This window comes from Varanus komodoensis, unplaced genomic scaffold (genome assembly GCF_004798865.1).
Source record: "Varanus komodoensis strain SLA01 unplaced genomic scaffold, ASM479886v1 scaffold106, whole genome shotgun sequence".
Classification (NCBI taxonomy): Eukaryota; Metazoa; Chordata; class Lepidosauria; order Squamata; family Varanidae; genus Varanus; species Varanus komodoensis.
Genome location: NW_025335301.1, coordinates 375,416 through 401,619, shown reverse-complemented (window position 1 = coordinate 401,619; position 26,204 = coordinate 375,416). Strand labels below are relative to the sequence as shown.

General features: G+C 50.6%; 1 protein-coding gene across 3 annotated transcripts in view; it reads right to left on the bottom strand.

Moving 5' to 3' along the window:
* The window catches only part of ACOT7 (acyl-CoA thioesterase 7), a 93,214-nt gene extending 74,772 nt beyond the window's left edge, over positions 1–18,442 (bottom strand). For all 3 annotated transcript variants that reach the window (XM_044419644.1, XM_044419645.1, XM_044419646.1), the window contains exons 1-3: positions 18,311–18,442; positions 4,135–4,252; positions 966–1,122 (exon numbers count right to left, since the gene is read on the bottom strand). In XM_044419644.1, coding sequence (XP_044275579.1) covers positions 966–1,122; positions 4,135–4,252; positions 18,311–18,390 — 355 coding nt within the window. In that variant the 5' untranslated portion in view covers positions 18,391–18,442. The remainder of the gene's footprint in view (positions 1–965; positions 1,123–4,134; positions 4,253–18,310) is intronic.
* Between the last annotated feature and the right edge of the window lie 7,762 nt (positions 18,443–26,204).

The window sequence follows — 26,204 nt, the reverse complement described above, 5'->3', positions numbered from 1 at the left end:
ACAGTGACTGTTGTCGAGTGGAAAAGTAAAGATGTTAAGTTCTGTCTGGAGCATTAGAGGTATTTAGGACATACCTTATAGCTGCTGTATTGGCTATTAGGAGTATTCATAGTAATGTAAATAGTGTAGGTTATGCAAAATAATCTGTTTTGTTATATACTTATTTATGGAGTATAAATAGGGGCAAATAAATAGAAATGTGTTCCATTTATTGACTTTCTGATCAAAGAATAAGCAAGGAGAGGATTGTGTGCATGGACTGAACAGCTGCTCCCTTGGACAACTTAACATGTGCAGACCAACTGGTTATGATTAGGAGAGCATGTATCTATTGTATGCATGCACATGCTGCTCGCTGCTCCAATGGAATGATACGAACATCCTTGAAAGCGTTAGTTGCCTTGCTGTGGCTAGCGTGTTCTGTGGCCGGGGGCATGCAAGGAGCATGTTCTGAGGCTGGGAATCCACCAGACTCCAGCCTGCCCTGGGGCAGGGAACAGTCCTGTGCACACATGCACAAACAGGGCCCCTCTTCACCCCACACCGCACCCTGTGCACTGCATGGAAGAAGGCTGCCGGCTGCACCCCTTCCATTCGTGGGTGTGCTCGGAGTTCCTCTCAGCTCCGCGTGCTTTCCAGGCAAGGCCGAGAGCTACGGGCAGCCTGCGCACGTTAGAGAGTGCACTCCACAGAGCGTCCCTAGCCACGGCCACATGGCCTGACTGGGCACAACACTTGCTCAGGCTCCCAAAGTCACCACACACCAATTCCAGCCTAAACAAGAAATGGGCAACCGGCAGCCTGCCAAACCCATGGGCACCCCCCTCCCCACACACCCATTAGCCAGAGGGGGGGGTGCCCGCAGGCATCCCTCACCTCACTGAAAGGCAGGGGCAGGAAACACGGGAGAAAAGCAGCGTTGTGGGGCCTGCTGAGCAGCTGGTACGCCCGGTGCCATAGTTTACCTGTGAGGATGTTTTCCGATTCCACGTTCACTTGGACTTCTACGGAGTGCTTGGATGTGTAGGTGATCTCGGCACTGACGTGAGCCACCTCTCCAATGCACATAGGTGAGAGGAAGTCGGTGCGCTCAACTCGGGCAAGGGCAGCCACGCAGCGCTCCTGCGAGGACCACAGAAGGGGCAGTTAGCTACTGCGACACGCAGGTGGCCAGGTGAAAGTGCACTCAAAGCACAGCCAGCCACTGAGCGAGCCAAGAGTCCAAACAGGGACATGAGGACGGGGGGAAACACAGCCACTGAACTCTGCAAATCCACTCCCCAGTTCCGTTGCTTTAGCTAAAAAATAGAAGAGGCAACCCCACCTGGGTCATCAGTGGCAGCAGAGCCCCTGCTTGGCCTGCAGAAAGCCCAGCGTGCAAGGGTGCGTCTCCAGGAAGGGCATAGGCAGAACCGTTCCTGCAGCCCCAGGGAGCCGCTGCCAGTCAATACCAGGCTGGGTGGAGGGGCAAACTAAAATCACACAGGGGCAAACTATCAATTTACTGAATTCACCTTTGAAAGATGTCATGATGGCCAAAGGCATAGATTAAGGGGAGATTTAACAAAACGTGGAGGCAGAAAGGAGTAGCAAATCATAGAATAGTAGAGTTAGAAGGGGTCATGGAGGCCATCGGGTCCAACCCCCTGCTGTTGCAGGACACCAGTTCATACTATCCCACTTGGATGATGGTCCAGTGTCACCTTGAATGTCTCCAGTGTGGGAGAGCCCCCCACCTCTCCAGGCAGCTGGTTCCACTGCTGTACTGCTCTGACAGGGAGGAAGCTTTTCCTGATGTTCAGCCTGAATCTGGGTTGTCGCAACTTGACTTGATCATTCCACGTCCTACACTCTGGTATCAGCAAGAAGAGATCCTTGTGACAGCCTTTGAGGCACTTATAGAGGGATATCATGTCCCCCTCAGTCTTCTCTTCTCAAGGCTGAACATGCCCAGTTCTCTCAGTCTCTCCTCACAGGGCAGTTTTTCCAAACCATGGATCATCTTTGTTGCTCCCCTCTGAACCCTTTCCAATTTTTAATTAGAATTCCTAACAAATTCCTAACTGCCAGGAGGTACTTCCTGGCATCCAGTCTAAAACCTGGTTCCTTGAGCTATGCCCCACTGAACCGGGAGAACACGTCATGACCCTCTACTGTGTGACATCCCTTCACAGACCTGTATGTCACTATCAGATCCCCTCAGAGTCTCCTCTTCTCCAGGATGAAAAGGCCCAGCTCCCGCAATCTCATCTCACATGGCATCTCCACCACTGCTCTAGCAAGCCCAGCCTCTCTGCTCTGACTGACGGTGGCCCCCAGAAGCTCAGTCATGGCTCCGCTAGCTGCACAGAGACCTTTTGCCTGCAAAACACATGCCCCACTGCTGTGTGATGGCCTCTCTCCAGCTCCTGCAGCTCATTGGGGATAACAGGGTGCAGTCTTGTTTAAGTAAAGAAGGCCCGTGGATCAAGCAAGAGGCTTGCAACTGGCCATCAGGTTTTAGCACAGGGGCAAGGAGACAAGCCTGCAGAGGCATGGGAGACGGGGTGGGAGAGAACACTGCCACAGCAAGCACAGCCACAGGGGTCCCAGCTCCCAGCAAGCTTTCACTGGTGTAAAAGTGATGCAGCAGACGCCTGCCTGATTCTCCGGCTTTCAAGGAGCAGCCGCCTCCTGGAAGCTCTTATCCACTGCTGCCACCTGCTGGCCAACTATAGCATTTCGTTTTAAGGACTTGTCCGGGCTTCCAGGCACAAGGCTCCAGAAAAAAAAACCAGCAAAGAGTGGGCTCGGCTCAGAGCCTCTTTCAGAGGGGATGATGCCTGCCTGAGCTCAGACCAATTGGCGAACAGGGTTTTGGGCCAGGCACCTTTAAATTGGACTTAAATGGATCTCACTACTTCTGCTTCTACCCCTCGGAGGAACAGCCATAGGAAGCTGACACCCACAGACCCATGAGATTTCTCACCCGCTTCTTTTACCCTCAGAGTGGATGGGCTGAGCGGACAAGATGTATGGAACATGTTGTGACATATTCTTGTATGTGTGAAACGTGTGGAAGTTTTCATTGCTCATGCAACACTCACTTGGTGTTTATGGCCTTAAGTTACACCCCAAGTGAGCAAACCAAAGAAGATGAAGAAAGAGAGAAGTCAGGCAGATCCTTGTTCAAGGCATCTGGAGGGGACCCCCCAGCATGCATGTGCAGACCCTCAGCCACCAGCCCTCAAGTGCCCATGGGTTATGGCATGAAGAGAAGCGATTCAGTGAATAATGTTCAAGGCAGGCAACTGTAAGCTCAGTTAAAAATATCAAAGACAGGATTTTAAGAATGGACGAGCGAGCGAGCGAGCAAGCAAGCAAGCACTCCACTCTGCAAACTCTTTCAGCACACCCTTCCCAAGAGAGTAGGCCTACAAAGCAGTAGAAAGCACTGGAACAGCCTCCAACCATGCTGTGATTAGAGAGCACTGGGAGTCACTCCCTGATTGGAAACTAGAGCTGTCGGTGATCAAGCAGCACCCCCCCACCCCCCCTCAACAACTGTCGCTAATCCGGCCTGGCATTTTCTTCTTATGAAGAGCTTGAAGGTGTTTCCAAGACATGCCAGATTAGACTTAACATGAAACTCAAGCCAACCACCAAGGTGGGCTTCAAGGCAAGCGCATTCCAGGGACCCCCAACGTTGCTCCAGAGCGGGAGGCTTGGCCTGGGATGACAGACTCTGTTGACCCTGGACGCTCCACCCACCATACTCAGCAACGGGGAGATCCACATACAGCTTGGAGCTTGGGTGCTGTTGGTCTTCCCTACAGGCACTAAATATAGCAGAAATAAGACCAGAGCCTTTTATTCCAGGCTGAGCTGCTGAGGCACTAATCAGGAAAGGGCTGGAAGTGTGAAGCAGGACAGGGCCATGCACCAGCCCCTCCTGTTCCTAAATGCACTGGGTCACACTGTCTGATCGGCATCTCCCATCAGCCCCAGCCAGGACGGCCACTGGTGGCAGGCGATGGCACAGGAGGGGCACAAGCTGCCCACCCACACCTTAGCTGAGCCCCGATGGTGAAAGAGGCATTGCCCAGAAGAGTCCCAGCACTGCTCGGCTCCTCTGGACACACACAGAGTACATACCCCAGCCTGGGAGTTGCAGTGGCGGGTGCTGATGATGGCGCCTGCCTCCTCAATCATTTTTAAGATGATCCCTCCGTGGACATTCCCAGCAATGTTGGCATCATCTGGGCGCATGATCCTGCAGAGGGAGGAGGAAGGAAGTGGGGAGAGAAGGGCTGGTCAAATCTGGGTCCCCCGGAGAGACGGAGTAAGAAAAGCGATGTCTTACTGAAACAGTGAATTGCCTGAAGAATGGTGCTGCCAGCTTCTGAACCCATGCGTGTCTTTCAGCAGCGAAAATGAATCAAGGCAGGTGCCCCAGCCTTTGTGGACCTGCAGGCGCAAGTAGTTTTTGGAGAAAATGTCACAGGCACCACCACAAAGGACTGGGCATGCCCCTGTGCTCTTAAATCCCTTCACCCGCATGACTAGGGAGGGGGTAGAAAATGGGCTGGAGGAAGAAAGGAGGCCAAGGGGCTGCAGTGGAGGGGGAGGAGCCTCGTTCTCACCCTTCAGCCACTGTTGTGACAGGGACACCTTTTCAGACCCTTGCGCAAATGCATGGAGAGGGAGAAAAGCTGGGAAGGCACCCAGCAGACCCCAGGGGGAAGGAGGCCAGAAAAGCCAGTGCTGGAACACAGAGCAATCTACTCCCTCCCTCCAGCATTCAGCACCTCCCCTGCGGTAGCCTTGGGCCCTCCTGGGGCAGCCAAGCCAGGCCAGAGTGGGATTGGATAAACTGGTGTCCTGCAATGGCAGGGGCTGCAACCGATGGCCTTCTTGGCCTCCTGCAATTCTGCTCTTCCAGGATTCTATGCTTCTATATGTCAAACACCACACAGCAGACACCTCCAGCCCTGGTGGGCTTTGGGGGCCAACAGAGCAAGAAAGGAGCAGAGGTTACCCAGGGCTGAACAACCTGTCAGACTAGGTACACCAGCTCTGATGATTTGCTTAAGGCCACAGCACACCACAGCCTGACTCTTTCACCACAATACTCAAGGACTCCTGAGCCTACCTGCAGCTTGCAAAGAGAAAGAATGTGAGATGATGTTTAAAGCCCATCAAGAGGAAACACAAGAGTCAGAGGTTAAACAGGAATTCATGGAAACCCAAACACCCAGCGAAACAACAGCTTCCTCACAAAGACCAAAATCTCAGGGGACAAGACCAGTCTCCTGTGAAGCCCCTCCCACAACCAAGGACACTAGAGATGAGGACCACTCCCAGTGCTTCTGCTCATGGTCAGGCCCCCCTCCTCAGACAACCTGGAAACGTGGGCAGGTTCACGCAGGAGAAGGCAGCCCGCAAAGTGTCCTGATCAAGACAGGCAGCCAGACCAGCCATTTAAAGTAGCTTAACACAAAAATCCTGCGTACCACCTTTCTTCCCCCAGTTTCTGACACCTGTGCACCTGGTTCCTGTCAAGAGCAACATGCCTCAATCCTGTAAAAACTAATTGCAGATTAACATGCTGTTAGATTTAAGAGGAGAAAAGAATTAGGGTAGGAAAGACTGAGACAAAGCAGCTGCTGTGCCCCAGCCTGGATCACCAGCCGAGCCCTGGAAAGAAAGCACACAGATACACTCTCCCAAGCCACGTGGGCTGCTGCTGAATTGCCGCAACAGCCACGACTGGAGGCCAGTGAGAACAGGAGCGGGAATGGCCAACGCCACATCTTGTTGCGTGGGACAGAGGCAAGTCCTGGCGCAGCAAGTGCTCCACTGCAGACCGCATGTTCAGCTTGACAACTGATGCAGCCAGGAGCTGCTGTGCTGTCTGAGACCCGAAAGGGACGCAGCTGAGAAAAGAAGGGGCCGTCTGCACAGCCATGAAGACAAGGGTCAGACTTCAAGCGCTTTCGCAAGTCAGAGAGGGCCTTTCGCAGCAGGGGAAGCTGCCTTGCACTGAGTGCCACCCCTGGCCCTCCCAGTCCACTGTTTCTGCAGAAACGGCTCTGCGGGGGCTCAGGCAGGCCCTTTTCCAGGCTGGCTTGAGGATATCCTGGAAGGAACTGGGACACTTCCATGCGGATCAGGCACTTGGGCACCGTGCGACGGCCCTTCTGGAGAGCTCAGGCTGCACGCCTTCACCACAGGACAGAGCTCACTTACCCTTGTGTCACAGTCCCACCGTGATCACACACAGGAGGAACTGCAGAAGCACTTTGTACCACCCCCACCTCATGACAAAGCCAGGTAAACCAAAACTGTACACACACTAATGTTCCCGTGTTTATACAACATTATGGATGTCAGGTCATACACTGTCGTGTGACTCAGTTCATGTGAACCATGACGTGTGCAGCCTCTCTGCATCGGACATCTGGCTGAAGAATTTAATAACACCCACCTACCTTAAAGGGCAGGAGTTTAAATTCCATGACTGTACTGTGATAGGCAGAGAAAATTATTTCAAAGGGATGTTGCTCATTTGTACTAGCTGGTTTATTGGTTTCATGTTAGACCAGAAGAAGCATGGGAAAAAACAGACGAGACCTCTGTGCTAATCAACAGACACCCAACTGGGGCCAAGATGAGAACGTGTTGTCCATACTTCATGCTTCCAGTCCTCCAGCTTTCCCTGTTCAGAGACTGGGAGCAAGCGGAAGGACTGCTCACTCATTCTGAATATGAGCGGCTGCTCCCTCCTCCCACCTGCCCATGCCCTGTTCTGGTTTGCAGCTGCATTCAAATCTGGCAAGCAATCAATACTTGGAATCATCTGCCACAATATGAAGTTGTTGGCCAAACCACGACTTGGAGGCAAATTAGTGGCACGAACCAAAGATTTCAGACACTATAGTGAGCTGTGGTCAGGCCAACGAGAAGCTGCTGCCGATTATCTGGAGGACCGACTCTGCGCTGCCTGAATGGAGCCACCGTGAAGCGCCACCCTCTCACCTGTCCTGCCCAGGCTGTGGGAAATCCCAGCTACTGGGTACCTGGGAGCTTGAGAGGCAAGGGCAACTCTGGGCAATAAGAAATGCTTGACCTGCCCTGCACGTCCATTTTACTGACTTGCCCCCTGGCCAACCTTTGCACCACACTCTCCTGCCCCAGCCTGAGAAACATGATTTTGTTAAAATGGTTTCTCACATCAGAGCCCATTCTAGAAACCAAACTCCCCCAGTTTCATGTGGCGTGATTAGAAGCACTGCTTTCCAGAGACCCCGGTCCACCAGCCCACCCTTGCTCTCCAGCCACGGCACAATCCATAAACTGACTCTGTTGGTGGTCCCAGCCATCCCCGGGCACACCCTCACCATCCCACCATTCAAGGCATTCGAGGGCACCGGGCGAGGGACGGGGAGGACGTGCCCCTGCAGCCCGGCCCTGCACCTGAGCAGCCCCTCTGAGCGCACTCAAGTGCTGCGGAGCCCATCTCGGACGAGCGAAGGCCGAGGCGCCCATCCCAGGCAAGGGGAGCTGCCACTCCAACGACAGAGAGGAGAGGCCTTGCTCGTGCCCCAAGCCAGCACCGCCACTTCACTGCCTGCGCCACACCTGAGGCCACTCCTCTGACTGGCCCTCGGAGCACCCGGCCTAGAAAGGAGGTCACCCAGCCAATTCGGGCGAGTCACCATAGAAACCCTGTTGACTCCCCAGAGGCAGAGCCACATGACTGAGGAACACCAGCCCTGAAAAGGGCACCCGGGCCTTCCGTCAAGGGTCCCAGCAAAGGGACTGGCAGGCCACCAGCAAGACATCTGCCTCGAAACCCTAGACGTGGCAGAGAGGAGCTGCCCACAGCCTCCACAGTCCTCACCCCTGTGGCATGCACAGCCCATGTGAGCCACACAGCCGCGTGGAACCCAGAGCAGCTCAGCTGCAGCCCCTGCATTCCACAAGTGCACAGGCCGCGTCATGGCGGGCTCAATGGAGCAACGGCTGTGGGCAGTGTGCCCGACCAGGCCCTGTCCCATGGTGGGCTACATGCTCTCTTGCCTCCTGCTCTGGCCCAGGCAAGCAGGAGGGGCAGGAGATGCCACGGCCCCCCGACTCCTGGCTCCCTGGCAGCCAAGCAAGCGAGTGGGAGCCCTCATGGGAAGGGGACAGGAAGCACACATGGGAAAATCCAGACAGGTGTAGCATTTCTTTCCATCTTCTCCAAAAGCTGTGCCCACTTGAAGGAAGTTTGGCACAGCTACTGTGGAAAGCTTTTTGCAACACAAGGGGTGGAGTGGGGTGAATCCATAAAAACAGAGAAACAGAGCGAGTCAGAAGCGGTCTCCTGGGCCATCTAGTCTGACCCCCAGCTCCAGCCAGCTCTGCTCATGAGCATGCGTACCATTGGAATGTGTCTTGCCCTCCTCCACAGGAGAAAACAGGCATCTACCCACCTTCGTGTGACACCCCCTCACATACCCATGTTGCCAACAGATCCCTGCGGAGTCTCCTCTTCTCAAGCTGAAAAGACCCAGCTCCCTCGGTCTTGCCCCTTGCAATCCGGTCACCATCCTTGTGGCCCTAACCGCCAACCTGCCTATATTGTTCCTGTAATGTGGACCCTAGAACTGAACACAATTCTCCATTTGCAGGCACACCAGAATTGTATAGAGTGGCAGTAATACCTCTCTCGATCTAGAAGCCACGCTTCTGGCTATGCAACCAAGGGTGGTGTTCACCCCCTTGACCACCGCATCACACTGTGACTCATGTTCAGCCTGCAGTCAACCAGCACCCCGAGGTCCCTTTCACAAGCGCTGCTCTCCAGCCGCTTGTCCCCTAACCTGTACTTATGACACCCATTCCTATGCCCCAAGTGCAAGACCTTGCACTTATCCACATTGAACGCCATCCTGTTGTCTCCTGCCCACTTCCATAGTCTGTCCAAATCCTTCTGGTTCTGGAGTACCTGCTCCTCAGTTGTGGCCACTGCCCCCGTTTTTAGTATCATCCACAAATTTGATCAACAGACTGCTCAGCCCCTCTTCCAGGCCACTGATGAAAAGATTGAACAGGATTGGCCCCAAGACAGAGCACTGGGGGACCCCACTTGTCACTGGCTGCCCTCCTGATGATTCCCCACTAATAGTTATCTTCTGCTTTCAGTCCATCAACCATGCCCTAATCCATCAGACAGTGCATCGGTGTATCTCAAAACTCCTCAGCTTCTCCACCAGGATATCATGGGGCACTTTGTCAAAGGCCTTGCTGAAATCCAGGTAAACCACATCCACAGGAGATTTAGAAAACTATTCCCAGGACGGATTCTGGCTAGAGATCAGGAAAAATTTCCTGACAAAGTAGTACAACAACGGAACCCATGACCTAGGGAGGCAGTGGACTCTCCCACACTAGAGGCATTCAAAATGCAGCTGGACAGCCATCTGAGAGGGATGGTTTGAGTCCTGCACTGAGCAGGGGGTTGGACCCAATGGCCTTCTGGCCCTTCCAACTCTGAAATTTTATGATTAAAGTGAAAGCTGAGAGGCAAAGATTTGTCCAAAGACCATCTGGTTATTCTATAGTTAAACTGGAACTGAAGACTTAGTGCCAGAGGCTAGCATGTTACTCAAAGGAACACAGACACATTCCTGTGCTAGGTCCGTTGCCAATCTGCAAGTGTGCCCACCTGAATGCTTACCTGCCAGCAGCAGTGCTAACCTGCCAGGGATTTGCCCCCAGATACCGCCATGCCCTCAGCATGGCCGCCTTCAGGTGCATGCCTGCTCCAGCTCAACAATGAAGCGACAGAAAGTGCATCCTGCCTCCACTTTCCACTTTCGGCTGTTTCCCATCTCCCGAAGAAAGATAGTGGCCTGGAAATGTAGCAGCGACATACACAAACATTTGCACAAGCTGCCCATTTACGCGTTCAAGCCTCTTGGCCTACTATATGTAGGAAAAGGAATTCCTCTGAATCCTGACAGCAAGAGACTCTAAACACAATCAGCAGAGAGACTTCCCTGTTGCTGAGGAAAAGGGGACGAATGGCTCCTAATGCAGCATGTCCAGTCACCCTGGTCTGAGAAGCCACTCTAGCATCCAACCAAAGTTGTTCCGAAGAAATATCTTCTACAGCAAACTCTTCAGCCAGGGCAGAGGGTAGCACATCGATCCTTAGAAACAGAGCCTACTTCCAGCGAAAGCACCCCTTATTCAGCTGCTCTTGTCCAATGGCTCATCAAGCTAGCGCTGCAGTTGCTGCAGCCCAAGGACTGCTGAGGGTCTGCAGTGCATGTTCCAGTACCCACGCGTGGACAGGAGGCACACGAGCCAGATGCGGTCTCAAAGGCCTCCAGTGCAGCAGGTCGCAGATGCAAAATTCTCAAACTCCGCTGTGCCCCTCTGTGGCCTGGAGAGCAGAACAGGGATGTGGAGGAAGTGCGCAAGAAGGCCCTTCCAGCAGGCCCACCTCCCTGCTTCAATCGCGCACCGGCTGCTCCTGCTTAGGGCTGGCCAGAACACAGCTGGGTGCTGGCACATGGCCAGAGTGCACAACTCCGCAGCTTGCAGCCCTGCAGCAGGCAGCTGTTTGGAGGTTGGCCAGGGAGTGACTGGGATGGTGGGGAAGGAGGGTGGGGAATGCCCTCCATGTGCAGCTACTTCCCCGCAGAAGCTGCGGATCAGCTGGGCAAGCGTATATCGGGCATCCACACGGCCGTGCATCAAAAGCACTCCCATTTGTGGGTTTGTCCTCTCCATTGCTTAAAGCTATTTGCTTCTATATTTACTATGTTAGTTCATATTAGAAGCAGGCAAATGAGAACTATAAGGGAATACTGCAGTGCACCGACACGTGCCAGGCATGACAGAAGGCAGGGAATTTCCTCCTTCCTGGCTTCATCAGTATCGGGTGACTCCGTTGGGGGTGGGGGGACTGAGAGAAGACCCTACTTTCTCCCAAGCCCTGTGTGCATCCAGGACGACAGTGAGAAGGAGATGGCAGCAACCACCACAAATACTGACTGACTTGTCAGCCAAGTCCTCCTCTGAGCAGAAAACCACCACTGCCCAGATTCCCTGTCAAATTTTTTGAAGAGGGAAAAAACAGGAGCCTGTTTTTGAGCAGCCCTGATAAGGAGGTCTTGCACGCAAGCAGAGGAAAATGCTTACGGGCTGTAATGGAAAGCTGGTAGGTGTCCACATTCAGATATATTCAGAGCCGTGAGGCTTTTAATGAACCCTGAAAAAACAGGGGTGAGACTACTGCTGGATACACCCTTCCTGAACCAAAAAATTCTCAATGACTTTAGGCCAGTGATGATATTTCCTTCTTGAGCAAGCTCTGTGTGCAGTTGCTTGCCAACCAGGTCCAGACAGCACAAGACCAATTAGCTAGATCCATTTCATTTGGGGTTCAGGCTGGGTTTGGGTAAAAAAGTAGCCTTAGTCCCCTTATTAGTTATATCCACAACTGGCTACAAAAGCAGTTATAAATGGCACCTTCTCAAGCTGGAGCAAGGTAGCAATTGGGGTACCACAAGGCTCCGTCCTGGGACAAGTGTTCTTCAACATCTTTACTAATTATCTTGATGAGGAAGTCCAGGGAACAAGAATGGACTTCCATTTACAATGACACAAAGCTGGGTGGAACAGCTAACACCCTGGAAGACAAAAAGAAGCTCTAAGGCGATCTAGATCTTCTTGAATGTTGGGCAGAAAGCAACAGAATGACATTCAACAGGGACCAAAGCCATGCTCTCCACCTAGGAAAAAAACAAAATGCATCGATACAAGATGGGGAATACAGCACTGAATAAGACAAAGACCTTGGAGTAGTTGTGGACAACATGATACACACGAGCTAGCAATTCGATGTAGCTGCAAAAAGGGCAAACACTATTTTGGGATGCATAAGTAGAAGCACCACTTCCAGGACAAGAGAGGTACTAGCTTCCCTTTACTCAGGACTTGTCAGACCATTCCTGGAATACTGTGCTCAGTTCTGGGCACCCAGGTTTAAAAAAGATGCAGAAAAACTAGAAAGGGTTCAGAGAAGGGCAACAAAGATGATTTGGAAACTAGGCCCTGTGATGAAAGGCTGAGACAGCTGTGCATGTTTATACTAGAGAAGAGAAGACTACAAGGGGGTATTATAACACTATGCGAGTACCTCAGAGGCTGTTACAAAGAGGAAGGACAAGACCTCTTCTCACACATCCCTGGGTGTAGGACACAGAACAACCAGCTTAAACTGCAGTAAACAAGGCTGAGGCTAGACACCAGGAGAAAAACCTGCTACTCGTAGCTGTCAGAGCAATGCAACAGTGGAACCAGCTGCCTGGACATTCAAAACAAAACTGGACCTGTAAAAGCAGTACTGATGGAAGGGAAAGGCTGTAAGCCTAATTAAGAATACATGAATTTTTGGTGGGGATATGGGTATAATTAAAGTACATTATATACTGGTTAATTGTTACAATATGTGAAATGAAATAGAAGTATCAATTGGTCTCCTGGGGAGCAGGTGCACGGTGTTTATTGTTAATTTAGATGCTAATATTATTGATATATCTTGAAGAATATGTATTTGTATTTCAATTATATTTATGTTTTGTTTTAAAAAATAAAAAGGTAGGGGGAAGCTGGACAGCCATCTGAGTGGGATAGTGTGACTTGGCATCCTGCAACAGCAGGGGGATGGATTGATGACCTTCTTGGCCCCTTCTGGTGCTGCTATTCTAAGAAACTATAGACATATGTCAGTAATGAGACAGGAAGGGACCCTACCCCCTGCTGTTATGGGTCACCATTTTACACCATCCCATTCAGATGGCTGTCCAGTTTTGCCTTAAATGTCTCTAGTGTGGGAGAGCCCTTCACCTCTCCAGGCAACTGGTTCCACTGTCGCAATGCTCTGACAGTGAGGAAGCTTTTCCTGATGTTCAGCCTGAATCTGGGTTGTCACAACTTGTCTTGGTTATTCCATATCCTACACTCTGGTATCAGCAAGAAGAGATCCTTGTGACAGCCTTTGAGGTACTTGTAGCAGGATATCATGTCCCCCCTCAGTCTTCTCTTCCTGAGACTGAGCATGCCCAATTCTCTCAGTCTCTCCCCACAGGGTAATGTTTCCAAATCCTGGATCATTTTTGTCGCCCTCCTCTGGACCCTTTCTAATTTTTCTGCATCTTTCTTAAATCTTAGTGCCCAGAACTTGACACAGTATTCCAGGTGAGGTTGGACGAGTGAGGAGTAGTCTCATGATTTGGAAGTGATACTTCTGTTAATGCATCCCAAAATAGCATTTGCCATTTTGGCAGCTGCATCACATTGTTGGCTCATTTTTAGCCTGCTGTCCACAATTACTCCGAGGTCTTTCTCTTTTCCAGTCCTGTTGAAGCATGCATTCCCCATTTTGTATTGATGTAGTTGGTTTCTTTTTCCTAAATGGAGGACTTGTCCCTATTGAATCTCATTCTGTTGCGTTCAGCCCAGCATTCAAGTCTATCAAGATCACCCTGGATCTTCATTCTGTTTTGAAGGGTGTTCACTATTCCACCCAGTTTTATTTATTTTTCCTTGGACTTCCTCATCTAAATTATGAATACAAATGTTGAAGACCACTGGGCCCAGAACCAAGCCCTGCAACACCCCACTAGTTACCTCCCTCCAGTTTGAGAAGGTACCACTGATGAGCACTCTTTGTGCCTGATTTAGCAGGGTGCTTTCATTTCTCCCCAAATACTTGGGACAATTCTATTTAACATGGATCACTTTTTAGCTTTGTTATTTACTTGCATTTTATAAACAAACTGGCTCACTCTCTAGAGGGTTTCTGATGCAAACTGATATTTTTTTTCTGATGCCAATTACTCAATTCTTTTCCAGAAAATTCCCAACATGGATTTAATGGCAGTCATGTTAAGCAGGCAGCAGTCCAGTTTTTCGAGCACGTCCAGCACAAAGGTTCACAGGATATTGATGCTTCTTATTCAAACTATGTGCCTGTCACTACAGCCCAGCCCTTGAAGAAGCAGGTTGGTGCTGCAACAAACCAGCACCCACAGCAGACAAGTGGCGCCTCAGGCCACAAATGCCTGAGCGGTAAGCTGACTTCCCATCCCCACCAGGTTTCTCCTTGCCTCTCTTGCGCGTTTTCCCTTCCATCCCTCTCTGACACTATGGCTAGCTCAAAACCAGAGACTGAAATCCACTTTTAACTGTAGTTGGATGCTAGTTGTAGTGCAAAGTTAGTGACATGGTAAGGTCATAAGCACAGGTCAGCATAAGGAACCTTTTCCCACATGAGAGCCACACTGTTTCTGATCTAACACTCATGTGAAAGGTAGGCAGGGCTGCATCCAACATTTGCATGAGCAAAGATGGCACCAGCCTGAGATGAGTGGATAAAAGCTTGGCAAGGAAGGAGGCACAGAAGCCTTAAGGCGCGCGTTCAACATTCTGATCACCCTGGAGACATCAAGAATTCCTCCGTTGGTATGGAGTCATTAGCTGAAATCCATCGTGTCCACCTTCCCCAAACTGGGGTCTTGGACTGTAGCTCCCATCATCCCTGGCAGCATAACCCTAGGACTACTGCCTGGAGATGCTGGTAGATGCAGTCCAACAAATCTGGAAAGTGCTAAAAATGGAAGTGGAAGAGTAAAAAATCTTTTCTATTAGCACTATATTTTAAAGCACTTTTTCCATGTTGCAGTCACTCCAATTCTATTTATAGGTAGCCAAATGCCCGCACATCACATGGGAACAAAGCTAGGTTTGGTACTGAGGACCCAAAGAATAGATGCAAAGCAGCCCTGAGCTTAGAGAGAGGAACTCTGTCAAGAGCCCTTAAGCGCAATGCCCATTACCAAGTCAGACTATGACCCTTGATTGTGCAAATCCAGCTGTTCACTTCCTCCAACTCTGTTGTAATGAGATTCTTTTTCACTGCTGGTGAAGCAGTCTGCAAAGTGATACCAGAGGTGGAAAAGGCTGAGTTTTCCCAGAAATCAATACTCATGAAAACCAAATCAAGGACATGAGAACACAGATGCATGCTGGTTACACATGATCTTTGCTTGGTTGTCTAAAAAACAGCTTCCAGTAGCTATCAAAATTAACCATTATAGAAGCCCAAAGAGATATTTATGAATACAAACCCAGATGGACTTATTTTTTTTACTTAGCCTGCACAAACCTCCAACAGCACAAAAACAGCACAACAAAGAGCACAGCTGATTTACAGAAAAAACAGCCAGCTCTGCTCAGAAGTCTTAAGTGCCTTGGGTGTAAAAACCCACCCAAGGGAGCATGTAGATTAGAATGCCCTGTGGGCTAAAGGAGCCAGCCAGAGAGCGTAAATTGTTCTCCCTTGCTTATTGCTGACATACCAAGGGAAGACAACACCTGAGCCAATTTGCAATTTCCAGCTGCGTGCTCCATGGATATCAGCTACTCTACTGATGGGGTACATCAGGAGATTCTTCCCCTCGAACTACTAACAATATCTTAAATCTACTTGAAAAAATGTCCCCGTGCAGGCATAGTACATTGGCAGCAGTAGGACAGATCAATGGAAGCTTATTGTCACATTGAAACTCAGCAACTCCAAGCTTGTCTGTTTTCAAAAAATAACAAGGGGGGGATAAGCCAGAGAGGTGCGTCACACCCTTGGCAACAATCAACCTCCAAAGAAAGACTCAGGTCTGTGTGTTTCTCCCAGACAAGGTCAACTTCAAACCAAATGCCTGTCACTACAGCCCAGCCCAGCCCTTGAAGAAGCAGGTTGGTGCTGCTACAAACAAACACCCACAGCAAACAAGTGGTGCCTCAGGCCATAAAGTATTGCATAAAATGCATTCACCATCCACATGGCAGTAAGCACGGTGTACTGGCTTTGTCAAGGCAGCAAAAGCAAGCAGGCTGGGAGTGGAGCAGACTGTCAGAAGAGGGTTGGGGTGCAGACTCAAACACCACCACTAGAGGAGGGAAGCCCCACCTCCATTCCCAGCACAGAAGGCCTACGCAGCTTTCCATCACTCCTCCACCAGCCCTGAGCAGGCTAATACAACAGTACCAGGCTAATAACATTTGTGAGCTTATTTCCTAGGCTAATTAAGATAACATTAGCACCTAGCTTCACCTGTCACCTGATAACCCTCAGCAAGAACACTGGTGCATGAGGAAGACGAGAGCATTCCCGGGAAGAGAGACTTCAGCTAAAGCAAGGGCCCTGCCCCTGCGTCACCCACTCTCTCAGGAACTAGAAGTGCCTCCAAAAGGCTCAGTAATTGGGCAGGTGGAACTTCAAGTTCCCCCAGGCCCATGCTGCGTAATCTCTAGGCCTCTTATCTGAAAGCAGTACTTTGAATTTAGCCCAGCAGCAGAGCGCTACTGACTGACTGACGGCTTTGCTGCTGTGTCCTGAAAGGGAGTTTTCAAGCAGTTTTTGGAGTTGTAGTGCATTGCAGTAACCTACGGTGGGTGTCGTCGGGATGGGTAGGATTGGACAGCTCCCTTCCTACTTTCCTTGAGAGCTGCAATTGAAGCAACAGCTAAATGGATAAAAAGGTGCAAGGAATGGAATGTACTGGCTCTCATCCAGCAAGCTGGGCATATCAGAAGCTTCCTTGCAAGGACCAGCCATCTGAACATTGTCTACATTGATGTGCATTTGGCTCTTAGGTGCCTCAGACAAGACTCTTTCAACGTAGGACCTTCAGCAGGCAGGAAGCTGTCCTATCCAGCCTTTCCCCATGAGAGCACATGAAACCTGGTAAGGTTATTCACCACCACACCCAAAGGAGTGCCTCTCATCACTGTAACAGTGGAGTTTAAACCTCAATAACCCACATAAAACCACTTAAAAATTAACTTGAAACAGCCTGGGCCAAAAAGGGGTGCTAGTTGAATATGTCCACAGAAATATCCTGTAAAGTACCTGCAGTCTGGCCTTCCCACTCTTTTGCCTTGTTTTGCTTATTGAACACAGACAAAGTGTGGAGTGAAGGCTGAACACCCCAGTATCCTGCAAAACAGTTCCATTAGTCCTTGCTAGCAAGAACAGCAAGTGATATAATGGAAACTAAGATGACCCATATTTAGGGTCATCTTAGTTTACATGACTCTAAGTATGGGTCATCTTAGTTAGAAAAACTAAGAAAAAGAAAAAGCAGGATTTTTCACCAGAATAAGACCTTGTTTAAGGGGCTACAAGACTTTCCCACTGCCACAAAGCAACATTTTATACTGCAGAGAGTATGTTACTTTGTCACCATCTGAGCCATATGCTCTAAATCCCAACTGCACCTCACCCTCCAAAACCCACATGAATACAAGCTGTGAAGCAAGAGCCTTCTTCTCTTCCAACCTACCAAGTTGTTTTTTAACTCCTTCTTCCTTTTGCTCCCCACACCCCCAATTACTATTAGAAGGTCCCTTTTGCTTATTTGACTTTGTGTCTATTGCACCAATACCACAACATACCATATATATTAACAGCAAATATAAAGATATAGTAAATATCAACATGGAAGTGTCTCAGGATTGCCAGCACCCCACCAGTCAGTGCCCCAAACGAGAAAGCATGTTCTCACCATGCTCCATGCTCACCATGATTTGTTCCTCACTGTCAGGCACCTCAGGTGGTGCAATTAAGAACCACCTTGGAACAGGTGAAAGTATGGGAGAAGAGCACCTCGTAGCAGTGCAGTTTCTCTCATCACTGTAAATTGGAGCAGAGCCTTTTTGAGCAGGGTACCAAGACTATGAAATGTTTGGGAGAAAAGCTGCCTCTCGTGAGAAGACTTTGAGATGATGCCACAAGGGCCATGTTCTTGATTTTTCATGGTTTCCACTTTTTGAGGAAGACACTGCCTGCATTGTGCTGCTGTTCTAGCTTCCTCCTCAACAGACTGTACGTGTGGTTCGGGGGCACTTTGCTTGCTTCCTACTTTTCCTCCATTTAGCTCTCTTTTTAATTCATTGTTATATCACTGCATATTTTTAGCACAGTCATCTGTGCATGGTCATCTGGCAACAAGACAGGGATATCTGTCCTTCAAAAGAGCAGGTGCCCTAAAGTACCTTCCAGAAGAGCAGACGGAGTTCTACCCGTCCCCAGGTGAAAAATTTCCTTCCCAGGGTCCTCTGTCCATGCCCAGAGGAATACTCTGCCCACACCTAGAGGGATGCCCCCCGCAGTCTTCGCCGGCCCAGAGGCACGCCCTCCATCCCCAGGACTCTGCCCACGCCCAGGGGCACGCCTCCGCTACTCTGCACATGCCCAGAGGCGCGGCGCTACCTGCTGATCTGGATGGCGGCCGGCCCGGCGGACGGGCCATAGGCGGCTCCCTCGCTGGCGGGGCCCCCGGCGGGCTGCATGAGGACGGCGGCGAGGACAAGCGACGCTGGGGAAGACGAGGCGGCGAGGGGAACCGGCAGGCCGCCCGGATGACAGACGGGGAGGGGCCTGCCGCGATTGGCTCCGCGCCGCGCGCCGCGCGCCTTCCGCTCCCGCCCACCCGCTCGCTCCCCATTGGCCGCCGCCCTGGCAACGCCGGGCCGGCTCCAGCCGGAGCGCCCGCCCTCGGCCACGTGACACCTGCGAAGGTGCACGCGCGGCGGCGGGCGCGGGCGCGGGCGCGGGCTGCCCTCGGGCGGGGCGCGGGGCAAGGCGCCGCTTGGGCTGCCGCTTATTTATGTCATCGCTGCGCCGACCCGCGGCCAGTGCGAGGCCTCCAGCGATCCGTGAGGCGGGCAATGGCAGGCAGTGCGGGTGGAAAGTCGGAGAGACGTTAAAAAGCCTACCTAACCCAGCCGCAAGCACAAAGACTAGCTGGGCACGGAATCCCCTCAGCAGCTGCCCTCCAAGCAAGTCTTGATAGGCTTCGGCGGGAAAGGCAGCCCCAGCCTGGCGGCACCAAGACACCGGGGTGGACCGCGGGGGGGGGGGGGGGGTCCCGAGGGGGGGGGCCCCAAAGAAAGGGGGGGGGGGGGGGGGGGGGGGGGGGGTGTTCCGCTGATGGGGGCCTCCACAGAGAAAGGCCTGGGAGGGAGGCCGAGGCCTAGTTCTGCCTACTTCCAGTGGGGCCCTGTTTATTCACCTACTTATCATTAACTTGTATTATTACATAAATGATTTGTTTACATCATTAACATTTTTAAAGCCACGAAGGTGTCCACAATTAATAAAAACCTTAAGGGGGTAATCCTATGCATGGTGAGACATGATAACCAGTTGGAGGAGATCAAATGACAAAGCAGAACTCACATGAGTCCGGAAAAGGATGCCATTCTTTGGTGTTTCTATGCAATCAGTAGAAGCCTCAAGGCCAAAATAGGACCTGCAGTGCCTGGTTGTAAAAGGAAAGCTAGGTATAATGGACCTTAGGATAACCTGGTAGAATGAAGAAAACCAATGGGATACAATCATCTAAGGATGTAAACTCCATAGGAAGGACAAGGAAAGATGTACTGGGATACTTCACCTGGTGCAAAACAGAGCAACCAGGTTGCTGACGGGGCCTGGGCATTATTCTCGCATAACCCCAGTCCTCTACCAGCTTCACTGGCTTCCCATCGAAGTCTGGGCTCAATTCAAGGTGCTGGTTATTACCTATAAAGCCCTTAACAGCTTGGGACCTGGATACCTGAAGGAACGCCTTCTTCCATATTTGCCCTCCCGCCCCTTGAGATCGGCAGCAGAGGCCCTCCTCCGGGAACCCTCTGTGAAAGATAATTAGGAGGCAAAGTACCTGGAGGAGGGCCTTCTCTGCGGTGGTGCCCCATGGAATGCGCTTCCCAGAGAGGTCCACCTGGTGCTGTTGTTATTTGTTTTTCGGCGCAAGATTAAGACTTTTTTATTCCAGCGGTATTTTAATAAGTTTTAATATTGTCTTTTCTATGTTTTTAATCGCAGCCAGTGTAGGTGGGGAATTTTATTTATGTTATTTATGTTGTTTATGTTACGTTTTGCGTTGTGAGCCGTCCTGAGGCTTTTTTGCAAATAGGATGGCATATAAATATTTTAAATAAATACCTCAGAAAAGTTAGACCTCTCTAATTCCCGTTGATATCTGTTGAAATACGAGTAAGTTAAGTGGAGGCTTGCTTATCCCTGTGAAATTCATCCCTAGTGGATGAAGGGGAGAAAGCTTTGGATGCCTAAAAGGAAAAGGGGAGGAGTTCAGCCATTGGTTCATGGCAAGACAGGCAACCAGTCCGTGAGCCCTGAGTACCCAACCGAAAGCTGTATGCTTTCCTTCCCAGGACTCTCAGACAGGCAAGGATGCTGCACTCAGGTGTTCCAATGAAGCCGTGGGACCAGCCTGGGAGAGATGGGGTTCATGGTGTGAAACAGTGGTCCTCAAAACTTTTTGACTAGTGGGCCAGTTGAAAGGTGCCAGGGATGGGCATGGGCTGCCAAGGCGGTGCCGGCAGGGGGCGCGGGCCGGGCTGGGGGCGGGTGCATGCGCAGAGATCATTTTCTCCCAACGTGTCGAAAACAATCTTGTGAGCAAGCCGGCACCTTGCCGCACGCATGATTAATGGGCATGATTAATGGGCATGGCGGGCAGTATCCAGCCCGTAGGCCATAGTTTGAGGACCCATGGTGTGAAAGGTTCAGCAACTCTGGTTTCACTAGCCATGGTTGACCATGGTCTAAAAACAAGACCCAATGAGCTGGAGCAAAACCCAGACCTGAATTGTGAGCTTTGTGCATTACAGCATGCCCGATCCTGAGTTTGGCCCTTGCCCTGCCCTTGTTAGGGGCTGGCACACCATTCCAGGCCAGCTGTGGTGGCAGGAAGCCTTCCCTGCACAGCTGCCTCTGGAGAGACCCAGTGCCACTCGTTCAGGTCTTCTCCCTCTCGCCGCCCCTGGTACCCATTTGTGGCACAGTTGGTCGCAAAACCCTAAAAACAATCCCATCTAATTATTGATGGTGAACTCACAAATAATCAAATCCATGAAAGTTAAACCTGCGAAAGTCAAGGTTCAACTGCATATGGTGTTTGCTACGATCCGCAGTTTTGGTCATCTGCTGGGAGACTTGGAACCTCTCCTGCACAGAGACGGCGGTACTGCTGTACTAATATATAGATGCGGATGCAAATATAGAAAGAATATCTATCATCTGCTTGGGAATGCAGAGCATTTTGCTACAGTCGAGGAGAGGAAGCCCATGTGCCTTAGTCCACCATCTAGGGAGAGACCTCTGAATTCCCACAGCAGGGCTCTCAGCCTTCTCCAGGGGCCACACAGCTTAAAAGCATCCTTGGGCTGGACAGCCGTTCCGATACCGGATGGCTTCTGTGATAGAACTCCCCTCCAGCAATCAGGCATAAGGTCATCCAATAGATAAGATCCCAGTAGAGGATGAGATCCAAGGAGGTTCGCTTTCCAGCAATGGGGTGCGTCTGGAAAGCAGAACGGACTTCCAATTGGAGAGGCTCAGGGTGCCCCTGGCAGAGGCAGCTGCATGTGCAGGGCTCTCAGCGCTCCCCCATGTGCTGGGCCAGCTGCCAGTTAAGTTGACAAGATGATCCACACTGAAGGGCTGGGCATGGGCTATCACTGGCTCAGCAATGGATTATCCCCTAACCATCTCACCCAAAACCACACTTCTGATAGCTGTAAGATGCTGTTTATTTTGATTTTCTACATGCTGTGAATTAGCCCTACTTCAATGGGTTGATTTGAAAAAAGCGCAGAGTGGCACAGAAAGTCATGACTCAGCAGACTAGTCTCCATCTTTCTGGTGCTGATTGTCATGAAATGGCATGACTCAGTATTCTGTCTTCATGTTTCCCCATAGGGTTTTGTCTATTTTTAGACAAAATCATTTAGTGCCTGAGATAAGTTCTTCCCAGGGGATCTTGTGCCTTTTTTTACCACTGCCAACCCAGAGTAACAGCAGCAACCACAATTCAAAGCGTTCATCTCAGTGTTGTAGGAAAGAGATCACTTCAGATGACTTTCATTCCTGGCATCTGGAGCTTGTCAAAAAGTCAGATTGCCTGTCTTTGTCAAGCTTACTCAGAGTAGATCCATTACCACTGAGTTTGACTCGAAAGCTTTCTCATAAGTTCAGATGAGCACACCTAAATGTCAGGAATGAACCCAATCAGAAACTCTCTTCTACCACACTGGAAGGAGCACTCCAAATGGTTGGTGCTGTGAAGGTCTTACTCAGAGTAGACCCATTAACAGTGAGTGCTGAGGGACTGGCAATCCCATTCAGTACCATGACAATACTGCTCAACATTGTCAGAGTGAAAGCGAACTCATTTCAACATGTAGAATTCAGTTACGATGACGGCAAGAGTGAATGATTCCCTAACACAATCCCACTACCCTGTGGATAGGATGTGGGCATATTTTTCGCATGTAAAGGCATTCAAACAAAACAGGGTAAAGGGTTTCTGTGATCAGAGCAAGCCTGAGTTAACGTAAAATGGGAATGCTGTTCGTCCTGCCTCGTGTAGGTTTTAGCAGTGTACACCGTTGCTTGTGTGCCATTGAATTCTGACCAAGAAGCGGTTTGTCTCAACTGCACCCCTTCCTGGCATTGGTGTGCCCTAGCTCAGAAAGTGAGTTTTCTGGGGAAGACTATCAGAACCACTGTATTTTCGAGGAAAATCTGCTTTCATTCTATCTGTGCCACTGCCACCCTGTTCTTTCTTCTGTGACTCTTACTTTGTTCCTAAAGGAAATAAATTCATGACACGAATTCAAGCAGCACTGAATTTATTATCGCAGTGGCAATGGCGGGTGTCCCACAGAGCATGCACACCATTTTTCTTATTCTCTATCTCCATCTGCAAGAAGCCTCCCCTTTTCCCCCTTTGCTGGCGACTGGAGGTTCACAGCCTTTCCAGCTGCCTACTTCATGCAATTCCTGTCTCGTCCCATTACATACACCTACATACATTGCATGTGCATTATAATTAGCTCATTGTCTATTCAGGGTGTGTGAGTTAATATTCATCAACTTATGTCTGCATGCTTATAACTAATTCAATTGATGGCGCAAACAGACATTCCATTCACACACGTTCATGGGTCTACTCCACGTAAGAGCTTTGCAGCTTCCTTACTTCAGGGCGCTCATCTTAATGTGGACGAAAACACGTCTCTTTTAGTGAGTTTGACTTGGCTTTCATTCCTGTCAAAGGGGGCTGCCAGTCCAATGCTTCACTTTGCACAGAGACCATCTGTGGACATCCCCCTTACTGAAAGGGCTGGACGCAACTGGGTTTACAAGTCATCACATCTCTGACCCCGTACCCTAAAGCCACAGTATGAGAACAGAACTGTACAATGAGACAACAGAGGGGGGCTTGCTTGACCTGAGGGGAAAGCTTGCGTTTTCCCTTGAACGTCAGTGTTAGCTGCACTGCTCTGACAAGGACTTTACACCATCCACAACTAGAGGATGCTTGGCCATTTTCTTCCTTCCTGGAATTTCAGGGAGCTTGCTGATGGGGAAAACACGCTCTTCCCTTCAAACATGTTCTTCATGGGTCTACTCAGCGTTAAAGCTTTGCAGCTCCCTCAGTTCAGGGTGCTCATCTTCATGGGGAAGAAAACGCCTTGCTTATAGGGACTTTGATTTGGCCTTCATTCCTGTCACTGGGGCCTGCCAGTTCATCGCCTCACGGCAGAAAACACAACTCGCCAGCATCCTCCTTACGGAAAGAGCCTGGAAGCAACTGAGTTTCTGATTCACCACACCTGGGCCCTGTACCCGAAAAGCCCCACTCTGAGTGTAGAACTGAACAATGAGAACACAGGGCTGCTTGCTTGAAGGAAGGCGCAGGCTTCTACCAGCCCTACCCTGCCCGAAAGGAGGCACAAGGAAAAGGGCGCTGCCCAGACTTTGTTGGTGTCTCCTTGCTGTTGGGCGCTGCAGAACCCCAGCCCATTCTCCATCCTTGCAACTGGATTCCAGGCAGCTGCGCCCTCGTTTCATTTAACTCTTTTCCCCACTTTAATTCCAGGGCCACCTGCCTGTTCCCTCTCTGCCTCTCAATCACCAGCACCATCCTCATATGTGTATCTCTTCCCATGGGCAGCTTTAAATCTTCTGCCTTGCTGACCATAGTGATGAGGCTTGGGGTGAACACCCTTTTCCACCTCTTCTTGGAAGGCTTGCTCTGGCAGATGGGAAGGCACAGCTGTACAGCCACAGAGCTGGAGGAAGTGCCAGAAATGGTCACTGTGAGACCCTGACTCCTCTTTGCTAATGCAAAGGTTGACCAGAGGGAGGTCTGACTAATGGGGCAACCCCTCCCTTTCCGTGGCTAGTTGGCTCCCTCCTGCCCTTTCCCCCATGGTTCCTCATGCCCCACCAACTTACCTCATCCCTTAGGGGCTCAAGTGGCCTCCATGGAGGCCAAGAGACCAGCATGGCTCCAAGAAAACATTCTGCAGAGATCAAGAGCAAACAGAGCAGATAATGAGAGACCAAGCCTTGCTCTGGTCCAGCTGGGCTGTTCAGCAGCCATCGGCTCCATGCCTTCCTTAAGTCTTCTCCTTAACGTGGTCTTCAAAGGGCTATCATGGCAGGATAGGTGGCTTCCCATGCCTCAGCAGATGCCTCCAGCACTTTCCGTCCCACGCTGATTTTCATATTATCTAGCTGGGCTGGCCTGGCCTGCACCTACTTTCCTGTATTCCGGGGGTGGGGGGTTGTCTCTTTGGAAGGCGTACTTGGCATGGGCAACACCCTCCTGTTTTGGCTCACCTAGTTGAGAGCAGGAGGAGGAAGTAAAGAGACTGATAACACTTCTCTGCTTCAATAGAAACTCAATTTATTCTCCACAGTCTCTCAACTCAGGGAGCTGGTACAACACCAAGGCAAAAAACATAAATAGACACCCCACTGGAGGAACATTCACAGTTTCTTCAGACACATAGGAAATAGACACAGCATGTAGGCTGCCCCTGAAGGGACTACCCAGATGGAGCCTGTACAAGATGCTTTTTAACCTGCAGATATATGCATAGTTCGGAGGGGGATGGGACATCACGAAGGCATTTTTCTGGAGGCACATGAGCATAAAGCAAAAGGTGGAATGGAGTTAGGACAAGACAATATAGAAAGAAACTATAGGCATGTATGAGGTGTTCCCCCAAGGACTGCTCTCAGTCAGGCTTTTAGCAGCCCTATTATGGCAAAGCTTTTGCTCATTTTGTCCTGACTATCTCCTGCACGCATGGACACATCCCAGCAGCTTCTTCAGCACAGACTACATCCCACCAACTACCTCCAGAACCTCAGTTTCTTACAATTCCCTCCCTTACTCTGGTCACCTCCTACAAGGAAAGAAAACATCCAAGTGTAGAACCTTCCCAGGAAGAAGCACCCTAGAACTGCAGGCCACAAATTACAATAATTAACTGATGATTGACATCACTGTAATGCATGGGTCCTCAAACTACGACCCAGGGGCCCCATCTGGCCCGCCATGCCCATTTGGATCCGCCGCTCGCGCACCTGCTGCCGCGCACCTGCTGCCACCCACCTCATCCCATGCGCGGGGAGGCAGCGGTTTGCTCACTCGGAGAAAACAATCTCTAAGCGAGCAAGTCACTCCCTCATGCACCTGCCTTGCAGCACATGCCTGCCCCTGCCTCGCCTCACCTCCCCTTGCCACACACCCCGCCCCCCGCCTCAGCACACGTGCCTGCACGCACTGCCCCTGCCCCAGCCCGCACGCACCGCCGGCACCACCTTTCCGGCCTGTGCCCAGCACCAGCACCTTTCAACTGGCCCCCTGGTGAAAAAGTTTGAGGACCCCTGGTGTAATGGTTAGTGTTGTTTGTGGAACCTCCAAAACACTCTCTGAGCTATGCCTACCTCCCAGAAAGGGGAACACTTTAAAACACAAACAGACAAGACAGAACACACAAACAATGAACATAAGACTTTCCATAAACCACAGTGCACACATGTACTCACATGTGTAGATCTTTCCTGGTTCACCAATACAATATTAGCTAGCTTTTTCTCCTCTGCCAGCTTGGTCCAAACCAACCAGTATTCCATCTGCTTAGGATGTATTTCCATCAGCTGCTTTCACAGTTGCTGCTGCCAATTCCAGTCAAATTAGCCCTCTGGGGCCAATTTAAACTGGAATCAGGGTTGACCATGCTGTTTTACACAAAAATACCAAGCGCTTCTGTGACAA